This window comes from Seriola lalandi, unplaced genomic scaffold, assembly GCF_002814215.2.
Source record: "Seriola lalandi dorsalis isolate HSWRI2012SDOR001 ecotype SW California unplaced genomic scaffold, Sedor1 jcf7180002054563, whole genome shotgun sequence".
In the NCBI taxonomy this organism is placed as follows: Eukaryota; Metazoa; Chordata; class Actinopteri; order Carangiformes; family Carangidae; genus Seriola; species Seriola lalandi.
Genome location: NW_019525116.1, coordinates 423,993 through 446,497, shown reverse-complemented (window position 1 = coordinate 446,497; position 22,505 = coordinate 423,993). Strand labels below are relative to the sequence as shown.

General features: G+C 41.0%; 3 protein-coding genes across 3 annotated transcripts; 2 read left to right on the top strand and 1 right to left on the bottom strand.

Annotated features, from left to right (window-relative positions):
* Positions 1–259: 259 nt before the first annotated feature.
* LOC111662449 (uncharacterized) lies at positions 260–6,475 on the top strand. Its single transcript, XM_023416305.2, has 2 exons — positions 260–597; positions 2,276–6,475. Exons 1-2 carry the CDS (start codon positions 402–404, stop codon positions 3,787–3,789), a joined length of 1,710 nt encoding a protein of 569 aa, XP_023272073.1. The 5' UTR covers positions 260–401; the 3' UTR covers positions 3,790–6,475.
* A 1,354-nt stretch (positions 6,476–7,829) lies between these two features.
* Positions 7,830–12,364, top strand: rpl23 (ribosomal protein L23). The gene is made up of 5 exons (XM_023416356.2): positions 7,830–7,940; positions 9,229–9,312; positions 10,568–10,696; positions 10,991–11,104; positions 12,234–12,364. The coding sequence occupies exons 1-5, from the start codon at positions 7,928–7,930 to the stop codon at positions 12,314–12,316; spliced, it is 423 nt and encodes a 140-aa protein (XP_023272124.1). The 5' UTR covers positions 7,830–7,927; the 3' UTR covers positions 12,317–12,364.
* Positions 12,365–12,522: 158 nt separating this feature from the next.
* LOC111662479 (von Willebrand factor C domain-containing protein 2-like) lies at positions 12,523–21,526 on the bottom strand. The gene is made up of 3 exons (XM_023416355.2): positions 21,096–21,526; positions 17,347–17,476; positions 12,523–15,584 (listed from the first exon to the last, which is right to left on the bottom strand). The coding sequence occupies exons 1-3, from the start codon at positions 21,498–21,500 to the stop codon at positions 15,343–15,345; spliced, it is 777 nt and encodes a 258-aa protein (XP_023272123.1). The 5' UTR covers positions 21,501–21,526; the 3' UTR covers positions 12,523–15,342.
* Positions 21,527–22,505: the final 979 nt, after the last annotated feature.

Below are 22,505 nucleotides of genomic sequence, written 5' to 3'. Positions count from 1 at the left end.
CGCGCGCACGTGACAAGTATACTTCAAGGCAAAAAGGCTTTAATAAATTTCTCCCCGTCTAAAATCTCCATAAAGGAGTTCCTAATTTTTTGAAGTGAAACACTGCAGTATCCATTAAGCCAGAGTTGTAGTTTTTTATATTTTTATTTTTAATAATTAATCATTTATGCAGAAGATGCAAAGTCAGGTTTTTTTTTTAATCCCCTACTATTCTAGAAGTGTCGCTTTTATTTTGAAAAGAATAGTACTTTGACAGGAAATGTTTCATGCCAGGTGGACACAGGCGCTAACTCGACACTTGAGAAACGTTGCATGTGGAGTCGCCGTTTCCACAACAATAACAGCGTTTAAAGTGATGAGAGATCCGTATCTGTTGACGCAGCCGAGTGTCCGCCCGCATCATGTCCAGCATCCAGGTGCTCAGAGTCCTCGTTAACGAGCGGCTGTCCGCGGCCGCCGAGGAGATCTTCGAGGCGGTTAAAAAAACCATCGCGGGCTATGAGGAGGAGATCCTGCTCTCCAAACGGGAGATCCGCCGGCAGCGCAGGATGCTGCAGACAGTTTCAAAACCAGAAATAAAGATAAACAAACACTCAGGTTTGTGAATCGTTGGCATGTCTTCGGTCTTTCGCCATGTCTGGTAGTATGCCAGGCTCTGACTATGTCCTGAGCCGCTATCATCACGAGTCCCGTTAACGCCCACTTTCCTGCTGAAAATTAAGCGGTGTCAGAAATGTTTAGTGACTTTACTTTTCTTGGCTAGGCCCTCAGTTTCCCATCAACACGAGAATATCATAAATGGCTAAATTTGATGAAAGCTAAAGCAGGTTCATTACCATGCCTCATATTAACCAGGCCCTTCCGGGGTAAGATGATACCTGCCTAATGGGAAAGACCCCAAGACGCCAAACTCCATTGAAATATCTAGAAATGCAATGTTTGGTTGTTTATCGGCAAATCTATAAACGTGATATGCCCTGATTTAAGTTTTATTGTTGATTGCAAATGTATACTTTTATATTCGGCAAAAAAAAAAGATTTACCAAGCTGCTATACGTTTATAAAAAGTTAAATTATTTTACCTGGTCACCGTCAGCGGTCACACAGCGTTAACTTATTTTAATGACAGAAGATTGTAGGCAATAGTCAGCGTTTATCAACCACAAATATATAGAAACAAGTTTCGGTTGACATTTGTGTCCAGTGCCGAATCTAAAATTTAATCCAAATCAAATGGCAAAAGTAAATTTTCACAACTTAAACCGACAGTGTTATCCTATAGGTTAAAAAACATTACATTGTCTTAGTGACATTCTTCAGGTTTAATGTTGTAAAGGAACAGGTGAAAGCCAAAGACTGTGCATATGAAGGTGCAAAAGATGAAAAACATTCCTTTATCTTTTCTTTGCAGAACATAATAAATCAGTTTTACTCTATCAAACCACTCTATACAGTATCAGTCAAAAGTCAAAATATATGTGGTCAAGTGATTTGAGTTTAGTCTTGCTTGTATTTATTTATTTGCTTGGATTGTGATCAAAACGTGGCATAAATAATTTCCAGTTCAAGGTTAATTAGATATTTTGATCATGTTAATCAGGTTGCAGGGAGCATCTAATCAGTAATAGCACAGCACGTCTGTCAGTCAAGTTTCAAAAGATCTGAAAGTTTTAAAACTTCAGTCTCAAACCAGATATTAAAAGGCCAAAGCCATTTTTATATTCTAGTAAGAAGCATCATGGCATAAACCTGAATGTTTCTGGATTGTGAAAATCACTGCACAGTGTTATATCGGGGTCAGTATTATTTCCGACTCATGTTGGAAGTAGAAATGAAACAATTCAAACTGTTTTCATAGCCAGAATGAAACATATTTCCTTGTTTAGATTTTTGGACTATTAGCTTGACAAAACAAGCAATTTCAGCAAGATTGAACGGTTTATTTTGCATGTGCTATGTGCATTGAAATGCAGTGAGACATGTTCATAAGGTCGTCCTAATAGACTCGTGTGAAAAATGAGAAATAGAAAAAAGAAATATGATAAAAATGTGAATAAGAAATGTAAAATAATTGTTGTAGCTGTGTAAGAGATCAACGATTCCTGCTGGCTGTAATCAGATTATAAATTATAGCTTTCTCACACACACACACACACACACACTGTTCTGATTGACTTTCTATTTATTCTTAACACTTTATTTCTACAGAATATTTTTCACATGTGAATAATGATGAAGTAATAATGAAAGTAATTTTTCCTTTTTTTCCCTGCAGACCAACCACAGCTGGCTCTGTCTGTCTGGGACGAGGATTTCCCCTCCGATCAGCAGCAGCAGGAGGTGCAGTGTGAGCCGGACTGGAGCTCTGGTCTGGACCAGGATGACCAGGAGCCTCCACAGACAGAGAAAAACCAGGAGGAGCATCCCAGTAGCCATGAGCAGGAGCAGCTTCAGGAGCTGGAGGAAGACAACACCATCAGGATCATCTTCACGCCTCCGTACGTGAAGAGTGAGCTCGACCAGCTTCATCCCAGTTATCAGAGTACTAAAGGAGGAGGAGGGGATCCTCTGCCGAGCACCTCAGCTGAGCAGGAACAGACGAAGGTGGAGGGCGACGACGGGGCTTCCTCCAGCTGTTCCGCAACCGACCACGACGAGAGTGACGAGGAGTGGAGGGGCAGCATTGGGTCTCAGAGCGACGACAGCGACGACAGCGACGTCAAGGACAAATGGAAGAAGAAGGATGCTCGTCTACCGATGGCCCCAAAACTGCATCCGACAAAAAAGAATAAATCACGAATCTGCTGTAAAGTCTGCGGGAAAGCCTTCCACGCCAACGTCTCTTTGGTGAATCACATGGAAGTTCACCCCAAGGACGTGTGCGGTGTCTGCGGGGAACATTTCGAGACGGAGGAGAAATTTAAAGTTCATGTGAAAACACACGTGAAGGCTGAAATCTGCAGCATTTGTGGGAAATGTTTCGGGGCGTCCAGCTCTTTGGAGACGCACATGAGGGTCCACACGGGAGAGAAACCGTTCAACTGCAGCGAGTGCGGAAAATCCTTCAACTGTCGTCACAACATGATGCGACACATCAGGATCCACACAGGGGAAAAGCCGTATCCCTGCTCCGTCTGTGGCAAATGCTTCAATGACTACTCTACGTTGAAACGCCACCTGCAGGTTCATTTGCACAAGAAGAACCTCGACCCAAATAGTACGTCCGCAAACGAGAATGAAAGCGGCAACGACAGCGAGAAGAAGATCAAAACTTCGTCACTAAAGAAGCAGCAGAGCCGGACTATATGTGAAGTGTGCGGGAAAATGTTCCACTCCATGGTTTCCCTGGTTAATCACGCCAAAAGTCACGCCACAGACCTCTGCGGCGTCTGTGGGACACATTTCGATTCAGAGGAAAACTTAAAACTTCACCTGAAAACTCACAAAAACGGGAAGGTTTGTGAAGTGTGCGGCAAGTGTTTCGACAGTCAGGGGAACCTGGAGATGCACATGAGGATCCACACGGGGGAGAAGCCGTTTCTCTGCAGCGAGTGTGGGAAATCCTTCAACTGCCGACACAACATGATGCGACACATCAGGACGCACACGGGCGAGAAGCCGTACCTGTGCAACGTCTGCGGTCGGTGTTTCAGCGACCACTCCACTCTGAAGCAGCACAGCAGCACGCACACCGGGGAGAAACCACACCGCTGTGAGGTCTGCGGGAAAGGCTTCCACCGAAAGACTTATGTGAGGCTTCACATGAAAAGCCACACAACAGAGAAGTGACTGTTCTGTAAATATGGAGGGGTGTAAATAAAGGCTTTTTATAGGGTAAATGTGCCAAATTCGCCTTTGTCACCTTAGAACTACAATTTTATCATGACTTTTCATTGGCAGCATTGGCCCTGGATAATCTATGACCATGTAAGATTCATGTTTACACTGCCATATGCTCATATTACTGCCATGTATAATATGAGAGGTGTTACTCATGGTGACAGGAGGTTGGACCATAAAAATAATACAGGTTTAAAGGTGTAAAAAAAAAGAAGATCTTTTAGCCACTTGGGGGCAGCAAAACAAGCTTTAAACTCAGCATATCGCCTTATGAAGCTAATAAGACAATGAGTCAGCAATTAGTTTCTCAGTAACACAGAGAGAGAGCAATGTTATCCCATTGGAGTTGTGTTTGTGTACCCCTGATGAATCTTAGTCCAGTATTCACTCTCCTTTTCTCACTGGCCATCTTCAGTAGATTTAAATTGCACATCACATAAGTTAACACACTTCACAGGTTAAAATATAACATCAGACACAAAACTATAAGACCTCATACCTACATACACACACACACACACACACACACACACACACACAGGCAGAATCTGAATTTGAAACGGGGAAAACAGATTTAAGTCTGGATTTGAAAAACTGTACCGTTTGTTGACCTTTATCACAGCATTCACACATTTTGACTCGTCATAGCAGGAGAAGCGCAGGTGTAATTGAAAACATTAAAAACACAGCTGCATGCCATTCAGCTGACATCGTTATCATTATTAGTAACACACCTGCTTTTTCTTGTTACGACAGGTTTAAGTATCTGCTTGAAAAATGGTGTGTTGCAAACAAGGGGAGCTCAGTGAGCAACAGAAGCTCTACCCCCAAAAAGATTTTTTAGTTAAGGAAGGATGTGATGGAGTATAGGGAGTCATAAAACTGGAGATGTAGGAAAGAGCCAATCCATTCAGTGTCTGGTAAGTTCACCTCTTCCTGAGAGAAATGTCTGGCTCTTTAGCTGTCAAATGCTCCACTATGTTCCCCAGCTGCTCTCTGACTGTGTCTGTCTGCAGGTAGTGGATAGTAGCTGTATCAGAGCCTGTTTGATGGAAACAGCTGTCTGCTGCTGCTGGGAGACTGAACCACAACAGTCAAGTCGTGGTTCATAAAACTAGAACAATGATCTGAACAACACTAAACAGATCTTACGGGATTGGCCGCCCCCTTCAAACTGACTGAAAATGTGCCAAATGAGCTGAGCACCGTTTTCCCAAAAGCATCTTAAGGCTAAAATGGCCATAACCTCATTTTAAGTCTGTGGGATAAGATCGTCTTAGAGTTAAGATTCTGGTTCCAGGGAAACTGGTTCTGGTTCGCCTCAACAACCTACAAGTCATTACCGACAGTTCTGGATTAAAGAATAAGGTCAGAAATAATATTCTGTGTTTTAGTCATTGCTAACAAATTCCATGTTTAGATCCAAAGCAACAATGGAAGGATGTTTGTCTGTATTCAATACTTTGACTCTCAGCAAAGTCATTCTTTAGAAATACCTTTTTTTTATATATAGTTTCATTTTAAATGAAAAAGGTTCAGCTTTTTTCTCAAACAGCTGCTCACTGTAGATTTTATCAAAGAGGAGGACATACATGTGTATAAAACATTTTTTGGGACTATCTTAAGCAGCGTATTAATCTACATTTGGTGCCGTAGTGAGTGTTAGTGAGGCAGCAGGATGGTGTGTGTGAGACAGTCAAAATAAACTACAGTGTGTGTGTGTGTGTGTGTGTGTGTGTGTGTTCATGTCGATGAGGGAACAACAGTGTGGTTCACTGATGTGTTTATAATACTTTTTGGAAACAGTAAAGCTCTATGACTCAGAGGAAGAAGATATATCAGGCTTTAGATAAAAAAAACATGATACTTGTTAGTAGTAGACATTCAGTTTCGGTTTCATTGGATTATTTGATAAGAGAAATACAGATGATAACCAGTGTTTTGCAGTTTCTTCAAAGTTTTGTCGGCCAGTTATTTGATGATTGTAAAATTTCACACTTAAGACGCAAAGTAGATTCTGGTAGAAAGTGGAGACAGTTTACAGCTCGGAATCACTTTATCTGTATAAATTATTTTTTATGTCATAGAGTTGCAGCGCCGTCTTTTGTAATTTGTTATATACTGCCTATATTTCTATTTTCATAATTTCACTCAGATTTTGCACTGCATATACTTTATATTTTTGGAACATTTTCATCTTGTAAATATTTTACTTTCACTTTTAACATACTGTATCATATGTGCAACAAAGTTCCCCTATTTGCAGCTTGGGAGAACTCACACACACACACACACACACACACACACACACACACACACACACACACACACACACACACAGGCGCTACCGATCACTCTGATGTATGTACAGTATGTATTCTGAATGCAGTCTACTCACAATGTGCCTATGACTGACAGACTTTTTGTTATATTCTCATTTATGTAAGTTTGATCTCATGACATCAGATTGTTTTAATGCCAAGATGTTAAAAATTCTCTTGAAATGAGGACTGACATTGTGTAACTGCGGTGTTGAGCTCAGCCAAAGATGTTTGCAGCGCTGCGTAACTCTGGCGTTGTGTTGGAAAATAAAGTGTTTGTTCCAAAAGTTTTAATAAACCTTCACTTTAGCTGATTCTAGAGTCCATATTGTTTTTTCTTTTTTTCTTTTTTCCACAGAGAGGAGAACAGACCAAAGAGCTGCAGAGGAACAGAGCCACAGGAGATTTATGTGTAATGTAAAAAGTAACGGACCAAGGATAGACCCCTGTGCCACACCCCTGTGCCACACCACTGCACCATCAGCAAATGCTAGCGTGACAATGTATCTCCCCACTTCTTAAGGTTAGTTAATATGGCTAATCATGTACATTATATAATGTGCTGCTTGCCTGAAGAGTAATATTTTTCCTTTAACAGACCCTGAGTGGATTCCCACCTTTTGTAAGCATGTTTTTTATGGTCATCTTGTTCTGGTATCGTCTTCAAATTCATTTTGACTATGCAGAGTTTTGTGATCTGAGTCAGACCAAAATTGATTTGTATTGTATGGTGTTGCCTTAAAAGAGCCATGTCTCTATTTGTTGAGTAAATTGAAAGATAAGTATTCAAATCCACCAGTCTTCTATCTTAACACAGACACCTGAACTAATAAATTCCAATTATTATACCCAAAGAAAGAAGCCATGACGCAATGTCAAGTAAGTAAAGTGACCCTCAAGTAAAATAAGGAATTTTGGGACAAGATGAGAAATGGTACTGTTAAATTATCTCTCTGCTGTATCTTTTATCAACAGTTCTGTCTCAGCCCAAAACATGCTGTTCATAATAGTCACTCATAATTCTAAAACGTGATCACCTGGTAAAATCAGCTCTATCTCTACCTTTCAAATTGTAAGTAATAGTAAATAAATAGTTATAAAAATTGAAATTCCTCTACCAAGCTGCCTCAACGCACTCTTCCTCTCCACCAATTTCAGTAAAGTAATGACATAACTACTTGTGAAAACTGTTGAAATTCTGTTGTGTATTCAAGAATCTACTCTTGTGTAGAAGAAATTTCCCAAGTATGATCACTGTGTTTATTGCCAAGTCATGTATTCTTGTTTGTTTTTTTTTTTAAATGACAAAGATCACATTTTGTTTTGTTAATTTAGAGAAACGGTCAAATTTAGGAAATAACTTTTTAATGAAAGTCTTCCCAAAAAGCACTAGAAAATTTACATTCATAATACAAATGTTCTGTTGTTTCAGTGTTTCCATTGAGAGACGCCTAACGGCAGAAGTTACATACTGTGAGTTTAATGCAACACTGAATGATGTCTACATTCAAATATCACAGTGTATTGATCGGATTTTTAAGAGTAACTGAAATAAGGAATGGGGGAAATCAGAGACTATTAGTGGTAACGTCGTAAAATCTTCACATAAGAATTCTGCCTAAAGTCAATGGAAAAATACGTTAAATGTTAGTGTTTCCGACAGTCACTGAACGCAGCTCTTCTCCGCGCCATGACCCGGATGGAGTTCCGCTCAACTTTATATCCCACAATTCCTTTCTCCACCTTCCTCTTTCCCTCCTGCAGCAATGTCTAAGAGAGGTATGAGACCCGGCTTGTAAAATCCACATTCATCTGCTGTTTTTACGCCACACCAGATCTTATAATGTTGCTTATATGATATAGAGTGGGGAATACATTATATTTGTTTGATTAGGTTTCAATTTATGAAATCATTTGAAGTATTTTTTTTACGATGGCATTTTCGTTAGCTAGTTGGTGGAAGCCATGTTTCGCTGTCAGCGCCATGTAGGCATGAAGTTCAAGCTAGAGGCCGAGAATTTGCTGCCCGCTGTTAAATTCAATCAGGTTAATTATTCGTGTGTTTGTTTGATTTATAAACAAGGAACATCCTAATAGGAAAACACACATTGTTACGTGCAAATATGTAGTGCAGGAGATGTGCTGTGTGCCGGGCAGCTAACTGAAGCTAATTAGCACTCAGTCCCTGGTCGGGCTCTTACTCGTGCAGCATCATGTTGCACTTTTTAACTAATCAAACGATAGGTGCTGTTCTGGTTTTCTGAGGTGAAATGGATCTGTGGTGCCTGAGCTATCTGGACTAGCTAAGCTGAGCCGGTACCATTCTGTTGAAGGTGATTAATGGATATCGGTGTTACTAACTTGAAATTGTGGTCACAGTGAGATTTTTTTTTTTCTGACTTAACTGCGTTAGCCAAAGAGATTTGAACAAATAATGTCATTCAGTTTAACGTTTCTTATGAACCTCTGTATACATTGTAAATGATGTTGCCCTATAAGTGTAAGCAAATGGATATTTATGGACCTGGAAGTGGATGAAATGGCAGCGTGTTGTGTATTGTAAATCAACTCGTATAAGGGTTAATCGCTGGAAGAATTTTCAAAGGGTTTTTTCCCAATAGTGTGAAGTGTAGTAACAGATGCAGGGTAGATCAATCCTTGCGTAATTCTTCACACTGATCAAACTGTGGGGCATTCAAAACAACATTGGTAAAACAAGCCCTATAGTTAATGGATTGTAATTTTTGGCAGGTTTTCTCAGCCAGCTGACTAAGATACTGTAGTGAGTCGATTACTCTGTCACTCCTCTGAATTATTGAAGTCTGTTTTAGAAATAGGTGTGAGATTTGCACTGGAATCGGTTACCTATGTAGTTGCAGAACAGTTAAAACCCTTTTTCTGCAGGTTTACTGATATAAATTATTTTTATTCCATCGTGTGTTGAGATAATGCACAATTTAACATGATTATCTCCATTTCCTTGAGGCAAATCACAGGTTCATGCCCTGACCTATATCCCTGGAAGTACTGTTGGCAGAACTGATATTGTATTTTCTTCTTCCCACAGGACGTGGTGGTTCGTCTGGAGCCAAGTTCCGCATCTCACTGGGTCTCCCAGTGGGAGCAGTGATCAACTGCGCCGACAACACAGGTATGCCTCATCCAACCTGTTTTACTGTCTATTGAGGAAGTCTGTGCACTAGATTTTTGTTATTGTTAAATACACTGCACATGAATTCTTATAGACAGAAATGTGCAGGGAAGGTAGTGTGTAGTTACAGCAGGCAGAGGAGGTGTGTTTAAGCAATGACTAATAGTTATCTTGGGAAATTAAGTTAATTTGGTTCCTTGCTGTGACTTTGAGAAGATCGATACCAAGTTCATGTCTGTATGTTAAATATGTAGTACTGGTGAGTTACTGGTTGCCAGTTAGTCAGCAGAGACACGAGACCAAGAAATAGTTGGGCACATAAGCCCTCGTAAAAAACAGTGAAATGTTGTTAACGCCTCCTTTTTGAGTGTGCATCAAACAAATGAGATGAAACATTGTAACTGGTGAGCTTCAGATGTCCTGGTAGATGTACCTTTTGGACAGAGCATTGTTACCTGTCTGTACGCCAAGCTGCTGCTAACTTTTCAGTTAAACTTGCTCCTGGATGTAGTTTCCTGTTTACTGTGCACGTGTGAGTGTGGCGTCTTAGTCTCGGCGAGAAAACACAAGTGAATTGTCTGAAAATTTGTAACCATTCTTCTTACATGGTTCCTGAAGAGGTCTGGTCATTTGGAAATATTGAGATTAATATTTTAAATGTTTTGAAAACTACAGAACTTTAAATTCTGAACACACCGTTAACAACATATAGAAGCACACTTTCATTTCACCTGTTGTGATGCTCATACACTGAAAACTAATACAGGTGTTTGTGCGGTCATCACTGTTGACCCACATAAAATATTTGACCCCTGTTATCTCAACAGGTAAAGTTAGTTCAAATTGTATAATTATAGTGTGATGTGGTTAAAACAGTTCTAGGCTGTTAAATTAGCAGGCAGTTGTTGATACTGTTATTTCAAAGGGATTAAATTTTTTATTATTATATTGATGGTTTTGATTAATGCTGCTGCGCTGTATGGTTTGTATCTTATTGAACCTGTTCCCGGTTCTACCCCTTCTAAAAGCACTTGCGTTGTCTGCTCAGTGGCTGGGTGAGTTGTCGAAGAAGGGAAGATTGAGCTCATCACTGTGGGTGAGATGGCAGCGATACACTGTAGCTGACTTATCTCAATCAGTGATGAGACAAGCTGAAAAAGAGAGAAAGATGTTCAGAAACATTAGTCCCAGTTTTCTGTTTAACGGCTGTTCTCACATGCTGTCCTTTTCTTCTGTTGGTTTTCTCCCTCCTCAGGAGCCAAGAACCTGTACATCATCTCTGTCAAGGGCATCAAGGGACGTCTGAACCGTCTGCCTGCAGCTGGAGTGGGTGACATGGTCATGGCCACAGTCAAGAAAGGCAAGCCAGAGCTCAGGAAGAAGGGTGAGTCTGTCTGCAAGTTACTGTAGTGTTGCGGTAAAGAGGTTGAGGCTAGTGTATTAATTGTCAAATGAACCACTGTTGTGTTTGTTTGTGCTCCGGTGTGTGTTTGCATTGAAACTGTTTGAAAAATCATAAGAGAGAAAACATAGGATGTCTTCATCTGTTAACTCCGTATGAGCTGAGTTTGAAGAAGATGAGAAGGACAGTCCATCTCATTTACAGATTTATGGGCAGAACACTGAATAACTCAGAGGCTTGAATGAACTTGGATTAACCCCGCCCCTCTCTCCACAGTGCATCCTGCGGTGGTGATACGGCAGCGGAAGTCGTATCGGCGAAAAGATGGCGTGTTTCTTTACTTTGAAGACAATGCGGGTGTCATAGTAAACAACAAAGGAGAAATGAAAGGTTGGTTTGTTTGGATGCTCCGCTAGCTTCTTTCAGTCATAGTCACTGTACAAATAGCTCATGTATTGGTACTGACCTCAAGCACAGAATTGATAGCAGTGAGGTAGATATTTCTCTAGAGGCATTTTAGATGTTGGGCTCAGTAATTCAGTCAATTTCAGGAATTATTAGCTGTATGTGCATGAACTGGCTGAACAGCATGGCTCCTTCAGCCCCTCGGGGTGTGAAGTGGTTTAGTTTCACTGATTCTCATTGCCTCAATAACAAAGCTGTTGCTGAACTCTCTCACTCTCACCAGTGCTGTTCTGGTTTGTAGGTGTGTGTTGAGTAGGCTTCAAAGTTTTTTTTTGTTTTGTTTTGTTTTTTTTTTTATAAAGCCTCCGTGCTGGCGACAGTCAGTCGGTGGCATATTATTTTCAGGTTATACGTCCTTACATCCCATTATATCTCAGTAACGCCTTTTTAATTTTTTTCAAATTCGGCACAAACATTCAAAGAAGACTCAAAGATGAAATGATTAGATTTTGGTCGTCAAAGGGTCAGTGTGACCTCACACATAGCACACATAGCAATTATGACAAATTTCACATAAATGGTTAATATTTTATGATTGTATAAACAGGGATGTAATCTGAAACTAGTCTGAGTTGCGGAGGCAGACAACCACGAGGTGATAATTAAAACTTGCCTGTTTTCATTACACCCACCAGACATTTTTATCACTGCAGTTACAGACTTATTTCACTTTCCTCTCATAGTTCATGGCAGAGGTAATAGTTTTTTAGGAACATATTCCCCCTTCTAAAAGCACTTGCGTTGTCTGCTCAGTGGCTGGGTGAGTTGTCGAAGAAGGGAAGATTGAGCTCATCACTGTGGGTGAGATGGCAGCGATACACTGTAGCTGACTTATCTCAATCAGTGATGAGACACCTTTTTAACATCTAGTTCAGAAGCCAAGTGGGATTTCTATGACAGACGGGTCCATTGTCAGTGTGTTTGACACAGGGAGCGAGAGTTGGTCAATATATTTATGGGAATTCTGTGGTTGGGGAAACACTGTTGCTTTTAATTAGCTAGTGCTTTGTAGAGTCAGGCCCGACTGAATTAACTTCTTCTTCTGTCTCTGCAGGTTCAGCCATCACAGGCCCAGTGGCCAAAGAGTGCGCTGACCTGTGGCCCAGGATTGCCTCAAATGCTGGCAGCATTGCCTGATCTGGACCCTGCACCTGTTCGTTTTCAATAAAGACTCTTGTTAAAGAAGCCACACGTCTTAGGCTTTTCATTTATGTAAAGGAAAACATATTTTGACATATTTACTGTTGTACATGGATATTTGGACAAATTACTTTTGCAAGCATCATCTTGTTGGGTTTTGCACAGTAAAAGTGCCTCTTTAATATTTGCACTTAATACAGGTGTTGATGTTTCAGTAGTCATTAAAGTTGCTTTATACACAAGTTTCACAGTTGTGGACGTCTGATTTGAGGTTTATTGGGGAAAAAATGTAGATTAAGCAGAACTATAGTTATATTGACATGTTTTGGTAAATGTGCTGTGGCTCTTGTGTTACAATTAACATGCTATGTTGTACAAAGGATTTTGAAATATAGATGGATCAATGTACTTTTATTGATCCCAAATTGGGAAATTATGTTAAAGCAGCAGGGTAACAAAAATAACAAAATAGATCTCAATATTCATAATGGAAGAATAAACAACAAATATCAAAGAAAAATTGCTCAACATACACAATAGAAAAATAAACAAGTAACAAAGATGAGGTAAAATAAAAATGGGCTTTAGTTATACCCAGGTATAAAATTACTTCCTCCTCCAGTTGCACCTTGTTAATGCATGTCCTCAGACCTACCACAAGAGGGCGTTAAGAAACCTATGTGCCTATGTACAGTTCTTACACAGCTATGAACTACTCACTGATGAGAAAAGACGTTGGGGAGAGAGAGAGGGTGTTTAGGAAAGTGCTCAGACTACAGTAAAACATAACACTGGGAAACAGTGTCATACACCTGAGTACCATTGAATACCGGCCTGTTTGAACCTGTGAAGAAGGTGAGGACATAAACTCATTAACTCTAACAACAGGACAGAAAATACACAGGTGATTTTCATCTGGGAACACTACAGGAGCATGGGTAAGAAAAAGAATAAAATTTTGCCACAGGAATATAACAATACATTTACAATACATAGTAAGGGTGAGCAACACAAACGGGCATGCACTCTGACATTACATGTATATGTAGCATCTATTACTCCAGGTAAATTGTGACTCATCCTCAGCTGAGAGTGTGTGTCTGGTCTACTTGGACATCTCTGGCCTCTCTGCTGACAGATGGAAAGCAGCAGGGCCGCAGAGAGAAGCCAGGACACCACCTGCACCCAACACTTGTTTTCCCTTCTGTCACTCCGTCCCATCTCCCATACATTCATCAGATTGACAGTCGGAAAGTGGGACTGTAACACAAAAAAAGAGCATCCCACAATCTCCATCTATATGTGATGTCAAGGAGGGTATAAACTGACACAGCAAATGATTGAACACCAGCATCAGGTGCTGAAAAAGACCCATCAGTTTATTCCTCTTCGTGTAGCTTATCGTATCTCATGTAACTAACCCGTTTTTAATTAACTGATGAATACATCAGTCTATAAAATCTCAGTCCATGGTGAGACGGGCCAACAGTCCAAATATTTAAAATATGACACACAAGGCAGAATAGGAGATTTTGTTTTTGACATTAACAATTATCTATTGATTATTTAAACAATTACTGTCAGCAATGGTCCTTTTTTGTACTATATCAAACTTCTAATTTTCAATGTGAGTTATATATTCTCATGCTAATTCTTGTCACTCTGAATTGACGTAAACAAAATTTTAAAAGATCTGAAATAAATACTCAAACATAGACCTCAAATAGACCGTGACAGTAGTTTGACATTTATTGAAATAAATAAAAAGATAAATAAAAACGACCAGGTGTCCAAGAGTAAAATGTGCGGTCAATCTATGTGGGTTTGTAGGGTGCTGTGGTTTCATGCCTCTCCTTCCCTCAACACCCACCACCCTGCAGAGTATCTTACAGTTTTACTGAAGCATCTCTGAAGGCCACGGTCCACCAGATATGGCTGCACTGTGTTGTGGCTCCTCTGTGGTCTCTGGAGACCAGCCATTTGGTCTTTACATGCCCAGTTTGTCTTTGCTGGAGCAGCTCACGTCACTGATGCATGAAATTCACTTTAATTAATGTATGTAAATACTTGTGATTTCATTTTTTTTTTTTTTTTAAACTTAATGATGTATTTCATTTGTAGTTGACATGGTCTCAACACGCCATAGTGCTGAAGTCATGAAGTTACATCCAGGCTAGCCTCTGATCCACTACCTGTAATCAACTACAGCAGGTGCTATAAGAAACTGAAACGTTTGTGATTTTAATGAAGTTAAACAATCATTTCTTTGCGATCACAGAAAAAAATACAGCTCCCATGAAAAAACTACAAGTGCAGGAGGGCAGACGATAACTTGGATTCATCCATATCCAGAAAACTCAAATACTTTCTTCTAGTCATTTTCTTAAATTTCTAGTTGTGATCTCTGCTGTCAGTGTCTGTTCGTATTTATACTGGAGCCGGTTTCACAAAGACAGACTTTGACTGTGGCTCAGATATAACAAATAATCAGCCTTCAGATAGACTGAGTCTAAATTCATCCGTTGCACAAAGTAGTTTAGTTCTTGACTATCTTAAGCCGGACTGTGGTACAATGAATTCTGAAGGACTTTTTTCTATATAAAAAAATGGCTGACCGAGGAACTGCATCCAACCACTGAGCTCTGTTTACCACAGCAGAAAATGTTTGTCTTTTGGAAGAATTCAACAGTTACAAGAGAGTATGAAGAGGTTAAACAATGACAAGAAAAATCTGATTTGTAAAAAAAAAAAAAAAATGGCTGCAGTCTCCAAAAACTCTTTCCCCTGTCATTGCTCTCACCATGTTTTTCCTGTGTTTTGTTATTGGGTGCTACTGCACAGCGCAGGTGTCGTTGTTTGTTACCATGGTAACATAATCTCACTGGTTGTGTTTTCAACATAAATGTGCAAGTTGAGTAATGCTATATTGAAATATTGAAGCCCAGTTAACCTCTCCTGATACTAACAGATAGAGTTTACTTGTACCTGCAGAGCTCTCCGACACATTTAATTAACACGCCACTTCACGGTATCACATCCAGTCTGGGATTAAACGGTCTACCCCCTCTCCCCTTGTTTTCCTCGTCCCTGGGGGAGTCGGTGCGATCACCAGGTGGCTCGCTGGGCTGGGGGCGCTGCTCGCAGGTGGCATAGGGGTGGGTGTGCCACGTCCCGTCCCGGTAGGTGCAGTAGCAAACCGTTTGCTCGTCAATGTTCACACGCTCCCCTGCCGGGATCACCCTGTTCCCGGCAAAGCAGTTGGGACCTAGAGGTTGAGGAAAGACAGTACAGTCTGTCGTGTGTCAAAGTCTGTTCCCTCTCGTTAGAATAGTGCTTCCCTGAGCGCGTCACTCCGCAGTTGAGTTTACGGCTTTGGTTGGGTTATGGTTAGGCGCAGCAGAGAAAACTGTTTGGGGTTACAGTAAGACTTTTCTGGCAGAAAGCATTCAAGGCAAACTTCTCCCATGTGCACAGAGACAAGTCAGAACTTAGGGAAGGATAAATACAGACAAAAACACAGAGGTCCTTGAAGAAAACCTGCTTCCGAGTGCACATGACCTGAGACAGGGGCAATGGCTGACCTTTTAGCACAACAATGACCTGAAACATACAGCCAAGATAATGATGGAATGACTTTGGGACAAGTCTCCAACTGGAAAAAATTAATTTAATGATTTCGGCATAAGGCTGCAACATGTGAAAAAAGGTGAAGGGGTCTGAATCCTTTCTGAACACTCTGTCTGTTTGCTCCCTCCATCATGGGTTTATCATATATGATATTTTCAGTAAAGCAGTTAAATGTTGTTTAGACTGTACATACTGAACGCCATGCAAGATGAAATGTAAACAGCCGGCCTTTGATATTATTTGCATTCCTCGTTCACAGATGGGGGTTCCTTTATTTGGCAGCACCCTGTGAAACAATTACCAACGGCGCGGCAGGAGGACAGGAAGTACTGTTAATCTGCTGCCAGACCCAACCGTGTTCAATATAACACAGCTGACATGAGCGAATTTGTTTAGGAGCAGGGGAAATAAAATAATAAAAAAAACGAACAATGACGCAACAAACCAAACCATCTGTCCCACTGTCTGTCCTGTTAAAATAGAAACTACAACTTAACAACAACTGCCAGAAATCAGCAAAGTGACTGGGAAGCAAATAGCATCTTTATACTGATTTCATTAGGCGACATAAAGAAGTAATGTTTTTGATTGTTTAGCTGCTTTGGCTTACTTACTTACTTGACTTAAAAAACAACATATAATACAGGAGTTATTATTATCCCTGCTTTTAGCGTCTAACACACACACACACACACACACAAACACACACACACACACACACACACACACGAACACACACACACACAAATCCCTCCAATATTAGAGAAGGATTTTAATTCCAGTGGCATTGAAAGCATGTATGACATAACAGGCGTGGCTGTGTAAGCTGTGTGTGTGTGTGTGTGTGTGTGAGGTGATGTAACCGGTGCTGCTTCTGAGAGCTGCACAGTGAACACACACACACTGTCACAATGATGCATATGACACACAGGGGGAAGAAGCTTATAAGTGTTTTTGTGTGTGTGTGTGTGTATGTATTAAGAGGAAAATCACATGGGATGTGACAGCACATATATGTAGCAGCACACATATCCTTGTCTTACTATAACCTTGGGGACCCGTCATTGACATAATGCATTCCCCAGCCCCTTACCCCAACACTTAACCATAACAACTAAATGCCTTACCCTAACCCTTAAACCAAGTGTTAACCCTCAAACAGCCTTTTATATTTGTGGGTTCCCATGAAGCTGTCGGACTCCACAAGAGCTGTACAGTGGGCTCCATGAATATAGTATAACAAGTCACAACACATACACAAAAAGGGTGAAAAACTATTAGTTGTTTTCTAGGGACCATAAAAAACAAATATAATGGACATCCTGAAATTAGTGACAGTGATACCCTGTCACAGACCAAAGTGTTTGACTGACAGAAAGAAAGCAGTGACTGAGACTTACCCGTCTTACAGATCGGGCAGCAGTGGTTGGGTTCGTAGGTGGGGTTGACGCAGTGAGGGGCGGGGCAGTCTGAAATGCTGCAGTACACCTCTCTGTTGGCCTCACAGCGACATCGCTCACATCTCGACAACTGGAACACACAAACCATTAGAATTTCACTGACTTCAAGCTTTTACATTAGATTACTTGACGTGTCAATGTGTCTAGTTAATTATGACAGTATAGTGTATTTACAGTAGACGAATGAGACCATGGGGGAAGTGATGGGTGAGCTCAGTGTCACTGGTAGTACAGGAAGGATGTGACTAGACCTGCACACCACATGCACAAGCGCAGCTCATCTGTATCTAGTGTTATTGGACTAGTTGGATGGACTTTTTTTAATACACCACCATTACATAAAACAGTTAATGTCTGTCCGCCCACTGAGCACATGCCCTCAGGTCAGTATAGTTGCTGTTTCTTGACATGATGACACAACAGCACAAATGAGACTGAAGCAGCTAATAGACCTGGCTTATAACTCACTCACAAACTCTCATTCATATTTAGCAGGCTGCATGTTCTTTACCAGGATGGGTTGTCATTGTCAGATTAGTTCTTAACACAATATGTGAGCAACATCTTTGTCACCAAAGCAAAACTAGAATCACCTCCTTGTGGTTGTATGCCTCCGCCAATCCGACTAGTTTCAGATTACATACCTGTTTATCCAGAGTCACATAGAATATTAACCATTTGTGCAAAATTTGAAGGGATTCCCTGAAGGCCTAATGGAGATACTGCGTTCACAAGGCAGAAAATCATGTTTTGTGAGGTCATGATTGTTATATTTGACCTTTGACCTTTAGCCACCAAAATCTAATCAGTTCATCCTTGAGTCCAAGTGAATGTCCACAAGAATGGGATGGACAGACGGACGGACAACCCGAAAACAATATGGCTCCGGCCCTGCCTGTCACCGGTGCTGAGGCAAAACAACAAAATCAGCTCACCAACCTGTTGTTACTACAGCTCCATAGAGAAGCTTGAGAGAGAGGATGTAAAACTACATTGGAGGTAGTTTTTGGATCTTAAAATCACAAATATATCTTGATATGGATATCAAAGCACAATAAGACGCCGGAAAAGTGTAAAAATATGGAACCTTTAAAAAGCTGCCTGCTGTGGCTGGGAAGTGTGTTGATGTGAGCAGTGAGACTGAACACTACATTTTATTTGCTCTGTAGTGCTTTAAACTGTATTAACCATTTGCAGGGCAAGTAACAGAACAGTGGCTGTAAAAAGAACTCAAAACAATAAAACATTGAGGTTTTTATGTTAAAACCAAAACCATGGCCGCAGGAAGTAGGCCGCCTAGTGGCGAGAGCATACTTTTTTTTTTTTTTTTTATAGCGTTGACATGACCAGTTTTACTCTTAATGACTTCTTACGTTGTCTCTAACCATTCTCACTCCTCATGCCTAAACCTTACCAATCCAAACCAGCAAAGACAAAAGCAATATTACGCGAGAGGGAGTGACGTACTGAATATCAGCACGGCTGTGATTCGGTCATAGATACGAGGCCGCAGTACCGAAGATAATCACAGCCGTAATGATAATCAGTACGCCACCACCTCTAGTGTGATATTGCTTTTAAACAACAGTTCTACAAGCGTCACAGTAGTTAAATAAGCAACAACAGATTGTGATTTGTTCATCATTTATGTGGCTACGCCAACACAAATAGTTCCGCAACTGGACTGGTCTGTTGCTAGCAACACATTGACCTGACCTGCTCACAGCTTGCTACTTCGTCTACACGTTACCTCAGGTGAGCGCTGAAGTATCCAGACTTCTTCCCTTCATCCTCTTCTGATGACCACGCATAATTTAATTCAAATGTTATTTCTGGAAATATATCAATCTTTGCAAAGTTTGTTACAATCTAAGATAATAACGACCGTTAATGTAACGCCAATTAACGGTTAATAGAACACCTGTAAAGCGGAGTGATACACGTAGTTAAAAGCCCCACTGTTGTTATGGTTATACTCTATATTAGCCTCTCCAATCAAATTACTTGGTGATTATTAGCCAATCGGGGGCAGTGTAGGACGGGTCATGTCAACTCTATGGTAGAAGCTGTATGTTTACAACCATAGACTACATAAAAAGTTTACAACCTGCTGCTGTTGCACTGATAGCAAAGGGTAAAATCAAAACGGAGGAAAAACGTATTGCATTTTTTTGGCAAACCACCAGCTAAAGAGAGATGAAGTCGATTCTTCCCAGGAGAGCAGCTCTAACAGCACTACAGAGTTTTAGTTTGGTTGTAATTTTTCCTTTGAGAGGAAGACACCTGCCGGACTATCAGCGAGGAGCCTGTTGCTAACAGGTGTCAAGCTAGGACTGATTTGGCGGCATTTGAGGAGCCTTTCCAGCCACCCAACTTCAATTTCCCGACACAACAACTTTCAGCCGTGCATTTACACCAACTTGGTTTGCTAAATGGAAGTGGCCGGAGTGTGTTTTGCTTGCGTGAAAATGTAGCAGAGGAAAAACCGCTTGATTTGGTGCCCCACCTTGCATGGCCTGAAAACATGACTCCGCACTACCAAGACCCAGAAGAGACAAACTCACCTCTCCTTGATGCATGTCCACACTGACAGTTTGAACTCATTGGACATCCATGCCCTTATGAGGGACCTCATTTCCATAACACGTTAGCGGAAGGCCACATATGGATTATTACAACTACTGGAGCACCTGGCCCGCAGCTCAAGGTAAATTATTTGTTTTTTTCCGTTGTCAATTACTTTTAACATCACACTGATACACCTTTGTTGAAAAAATGTGCACATTTGAATATGTTCTTGTGTGGCTTGTGCAATAGACTTTTGGACATTGCAATGTTATGGCAGTATTGTGCAATAGCATTTGCTCAGTAAGAGTGTGTCTATAGACCTGGCTGCTGTTGTTGTTACCGCTGCTCCTTTTTTGGTCTGTGTTGCAGTAGTATTGTTGTAGGCCTATGTTGTATTTGTATGGGTCATATTGTATAGGTTGGGGTAAAATGCCCCTCCCACTACAGCAACCCCAACTTAAAACATCTTCCCGCAGCCCTGGTTAAAACTGGTGTGAGAGTTGTAAGACAAGAAATCATGAGAACTTCCAAGCAGGGGAATACTTATAGGATGGATTATGCAGACAGATGTTTTATCCTAACACCTAGTCCTGTACCCTGTCTCATAGAGCTTCTGTAGTTTTAAGGTTTCTGCTTTTTCAGTTATTTTTCATATTCTCAACCTATTTCTTCATAAAAGAAAACACAAAACCACAAACTAACTGACACACACCAGTCCAGCACCGTGTGTGTTCTGCTGTGTGCACTGGATTTGATGGGTACCTAAAGGCAACAGGGTACATACAGCAAGGATAATATCCAAATAACTATAGTCTTTATGAACATAATGATAACTCTATATGGATGCAGTAGAAAATCACATTTAGTGTCAACAGACACCTGAAAGTTTACATGTGCAAAATATTATGTCATGCAACCAAAATAAATGAGAAATAACGTAATGTTAAGTAACTACAGAGGGTTAAATCAGTACAAGGAAATCACATACGGATGGGTGATGTGCGTAAATCTGAAATGACGCACGATCACTGAGCAGCTGCAGCTCTGCACCTGAAGCTTTGTGAACCTTTCAGTGGGAGGGGGTGGTGTGGGGTGACGGTGGGTGACTGGATCTTTCTCACCCTGAATTCCTCTAGAAGCCGATAAACTTTGCCCCCGTAGACACAGACCCTGGCCACAGCCTCGCACACTGGACAGCATGCCTTATATCTGATCCGCGTGCACCGGGGGTGGATGCGGGGACACTTGGGTCGGACGCACACGGGACCGTCCACGGTGCACGTGCACGGACACGCCGTGGGGCTCGGGTAATAAACCTCTCCGATGCCGTAGACGAAACCGTGGTCGTCGATACACCACTTGCCCCTGTAGTCCCCGAACTCGTAGTCCAAGTCGGTTTTGGAGGAGTATTCCGCCGCCACCGCCAGCTCCGCGACGCGCCCCGGACCATGCGTGAGAAGCAGCAGCAGGGGCAGCTGGACTAGCGCGACGCGGAGGCAGCTGAGCGCACAGTACCGGTGGCTCATGGTGGACAGGTTACCCGCACCGACATCAACACTGTCCGTGTGTTTATCTGTTGCGCTCCAGTGAGCGTCTCCTCCCACAGTCACGGGCGTCAGTGACGCTCATACATGCGCGTCAATTCGAATTGACACTGAACCGAGGCTCAGTTCATTCATTCATCAAGGCTATACAGGAAGTAGCCAGCAGTAGACTTCAATAAATATAAAGTAACTCCACAACTCAAAATGAGTTGGTCTTTATACTGAAGAGATTAGATACTGTCAAGAAAATGAGTTAGTTTAGTTTAGTTTAGTAGACAAATGGATTCTGCTGAAGATTATGGGCTGCAAGTAAATATAGTGAGTACAAACTACATACGCTTTATAATAAGGGTTCAAAACACATGCTTAAATAATGGATACGGTTTAATGCAGGATGTACCATCAATCAGCTATAAGGTAATCAATCATTATCTTATGATACATCCTGAATAAATTAATTCAATCATCCAGAGTCAAGTATTTCTTGTGCATTAGTTCAACATGTGTTTTGTACCCATATTATGAAGTGATACCAGATTGGTTACTGTCAGGCAGATGTATGTTGTTAACTTCAGTGCTCTTTTTGGTGCCTTTTCAAAAAAACATTCTTAATGTTTTAAAATGATGCATTACTTTTTACAGTTATTATAATTTTTCCACACGCAACAGTGGGGTCTGTGGAGGTAAAACAAATACAAGCGAAATCACAACCTTGTCTCTGCAATACATATTTTCCTCAACTTCTGAGTTCTCCAGTCTGGAGCCCCCTGGTGGCCACAAGTCCCTAAGCAGCGACTAACTCCAGAGCTCCACTTTATCTTAATTTAGCTGCAGTGAAATAAATTCAGGAAATAAGTTTTTTTAAATATAGAATTAAAAAGCAGGATTTTTAAGGATTTTTTTCTGCATTCTGCATTATATTCTTATACTATATATACTTTTATTTTACACTTTTACTTTATAATATAAACTGCATTGCATGTAAAC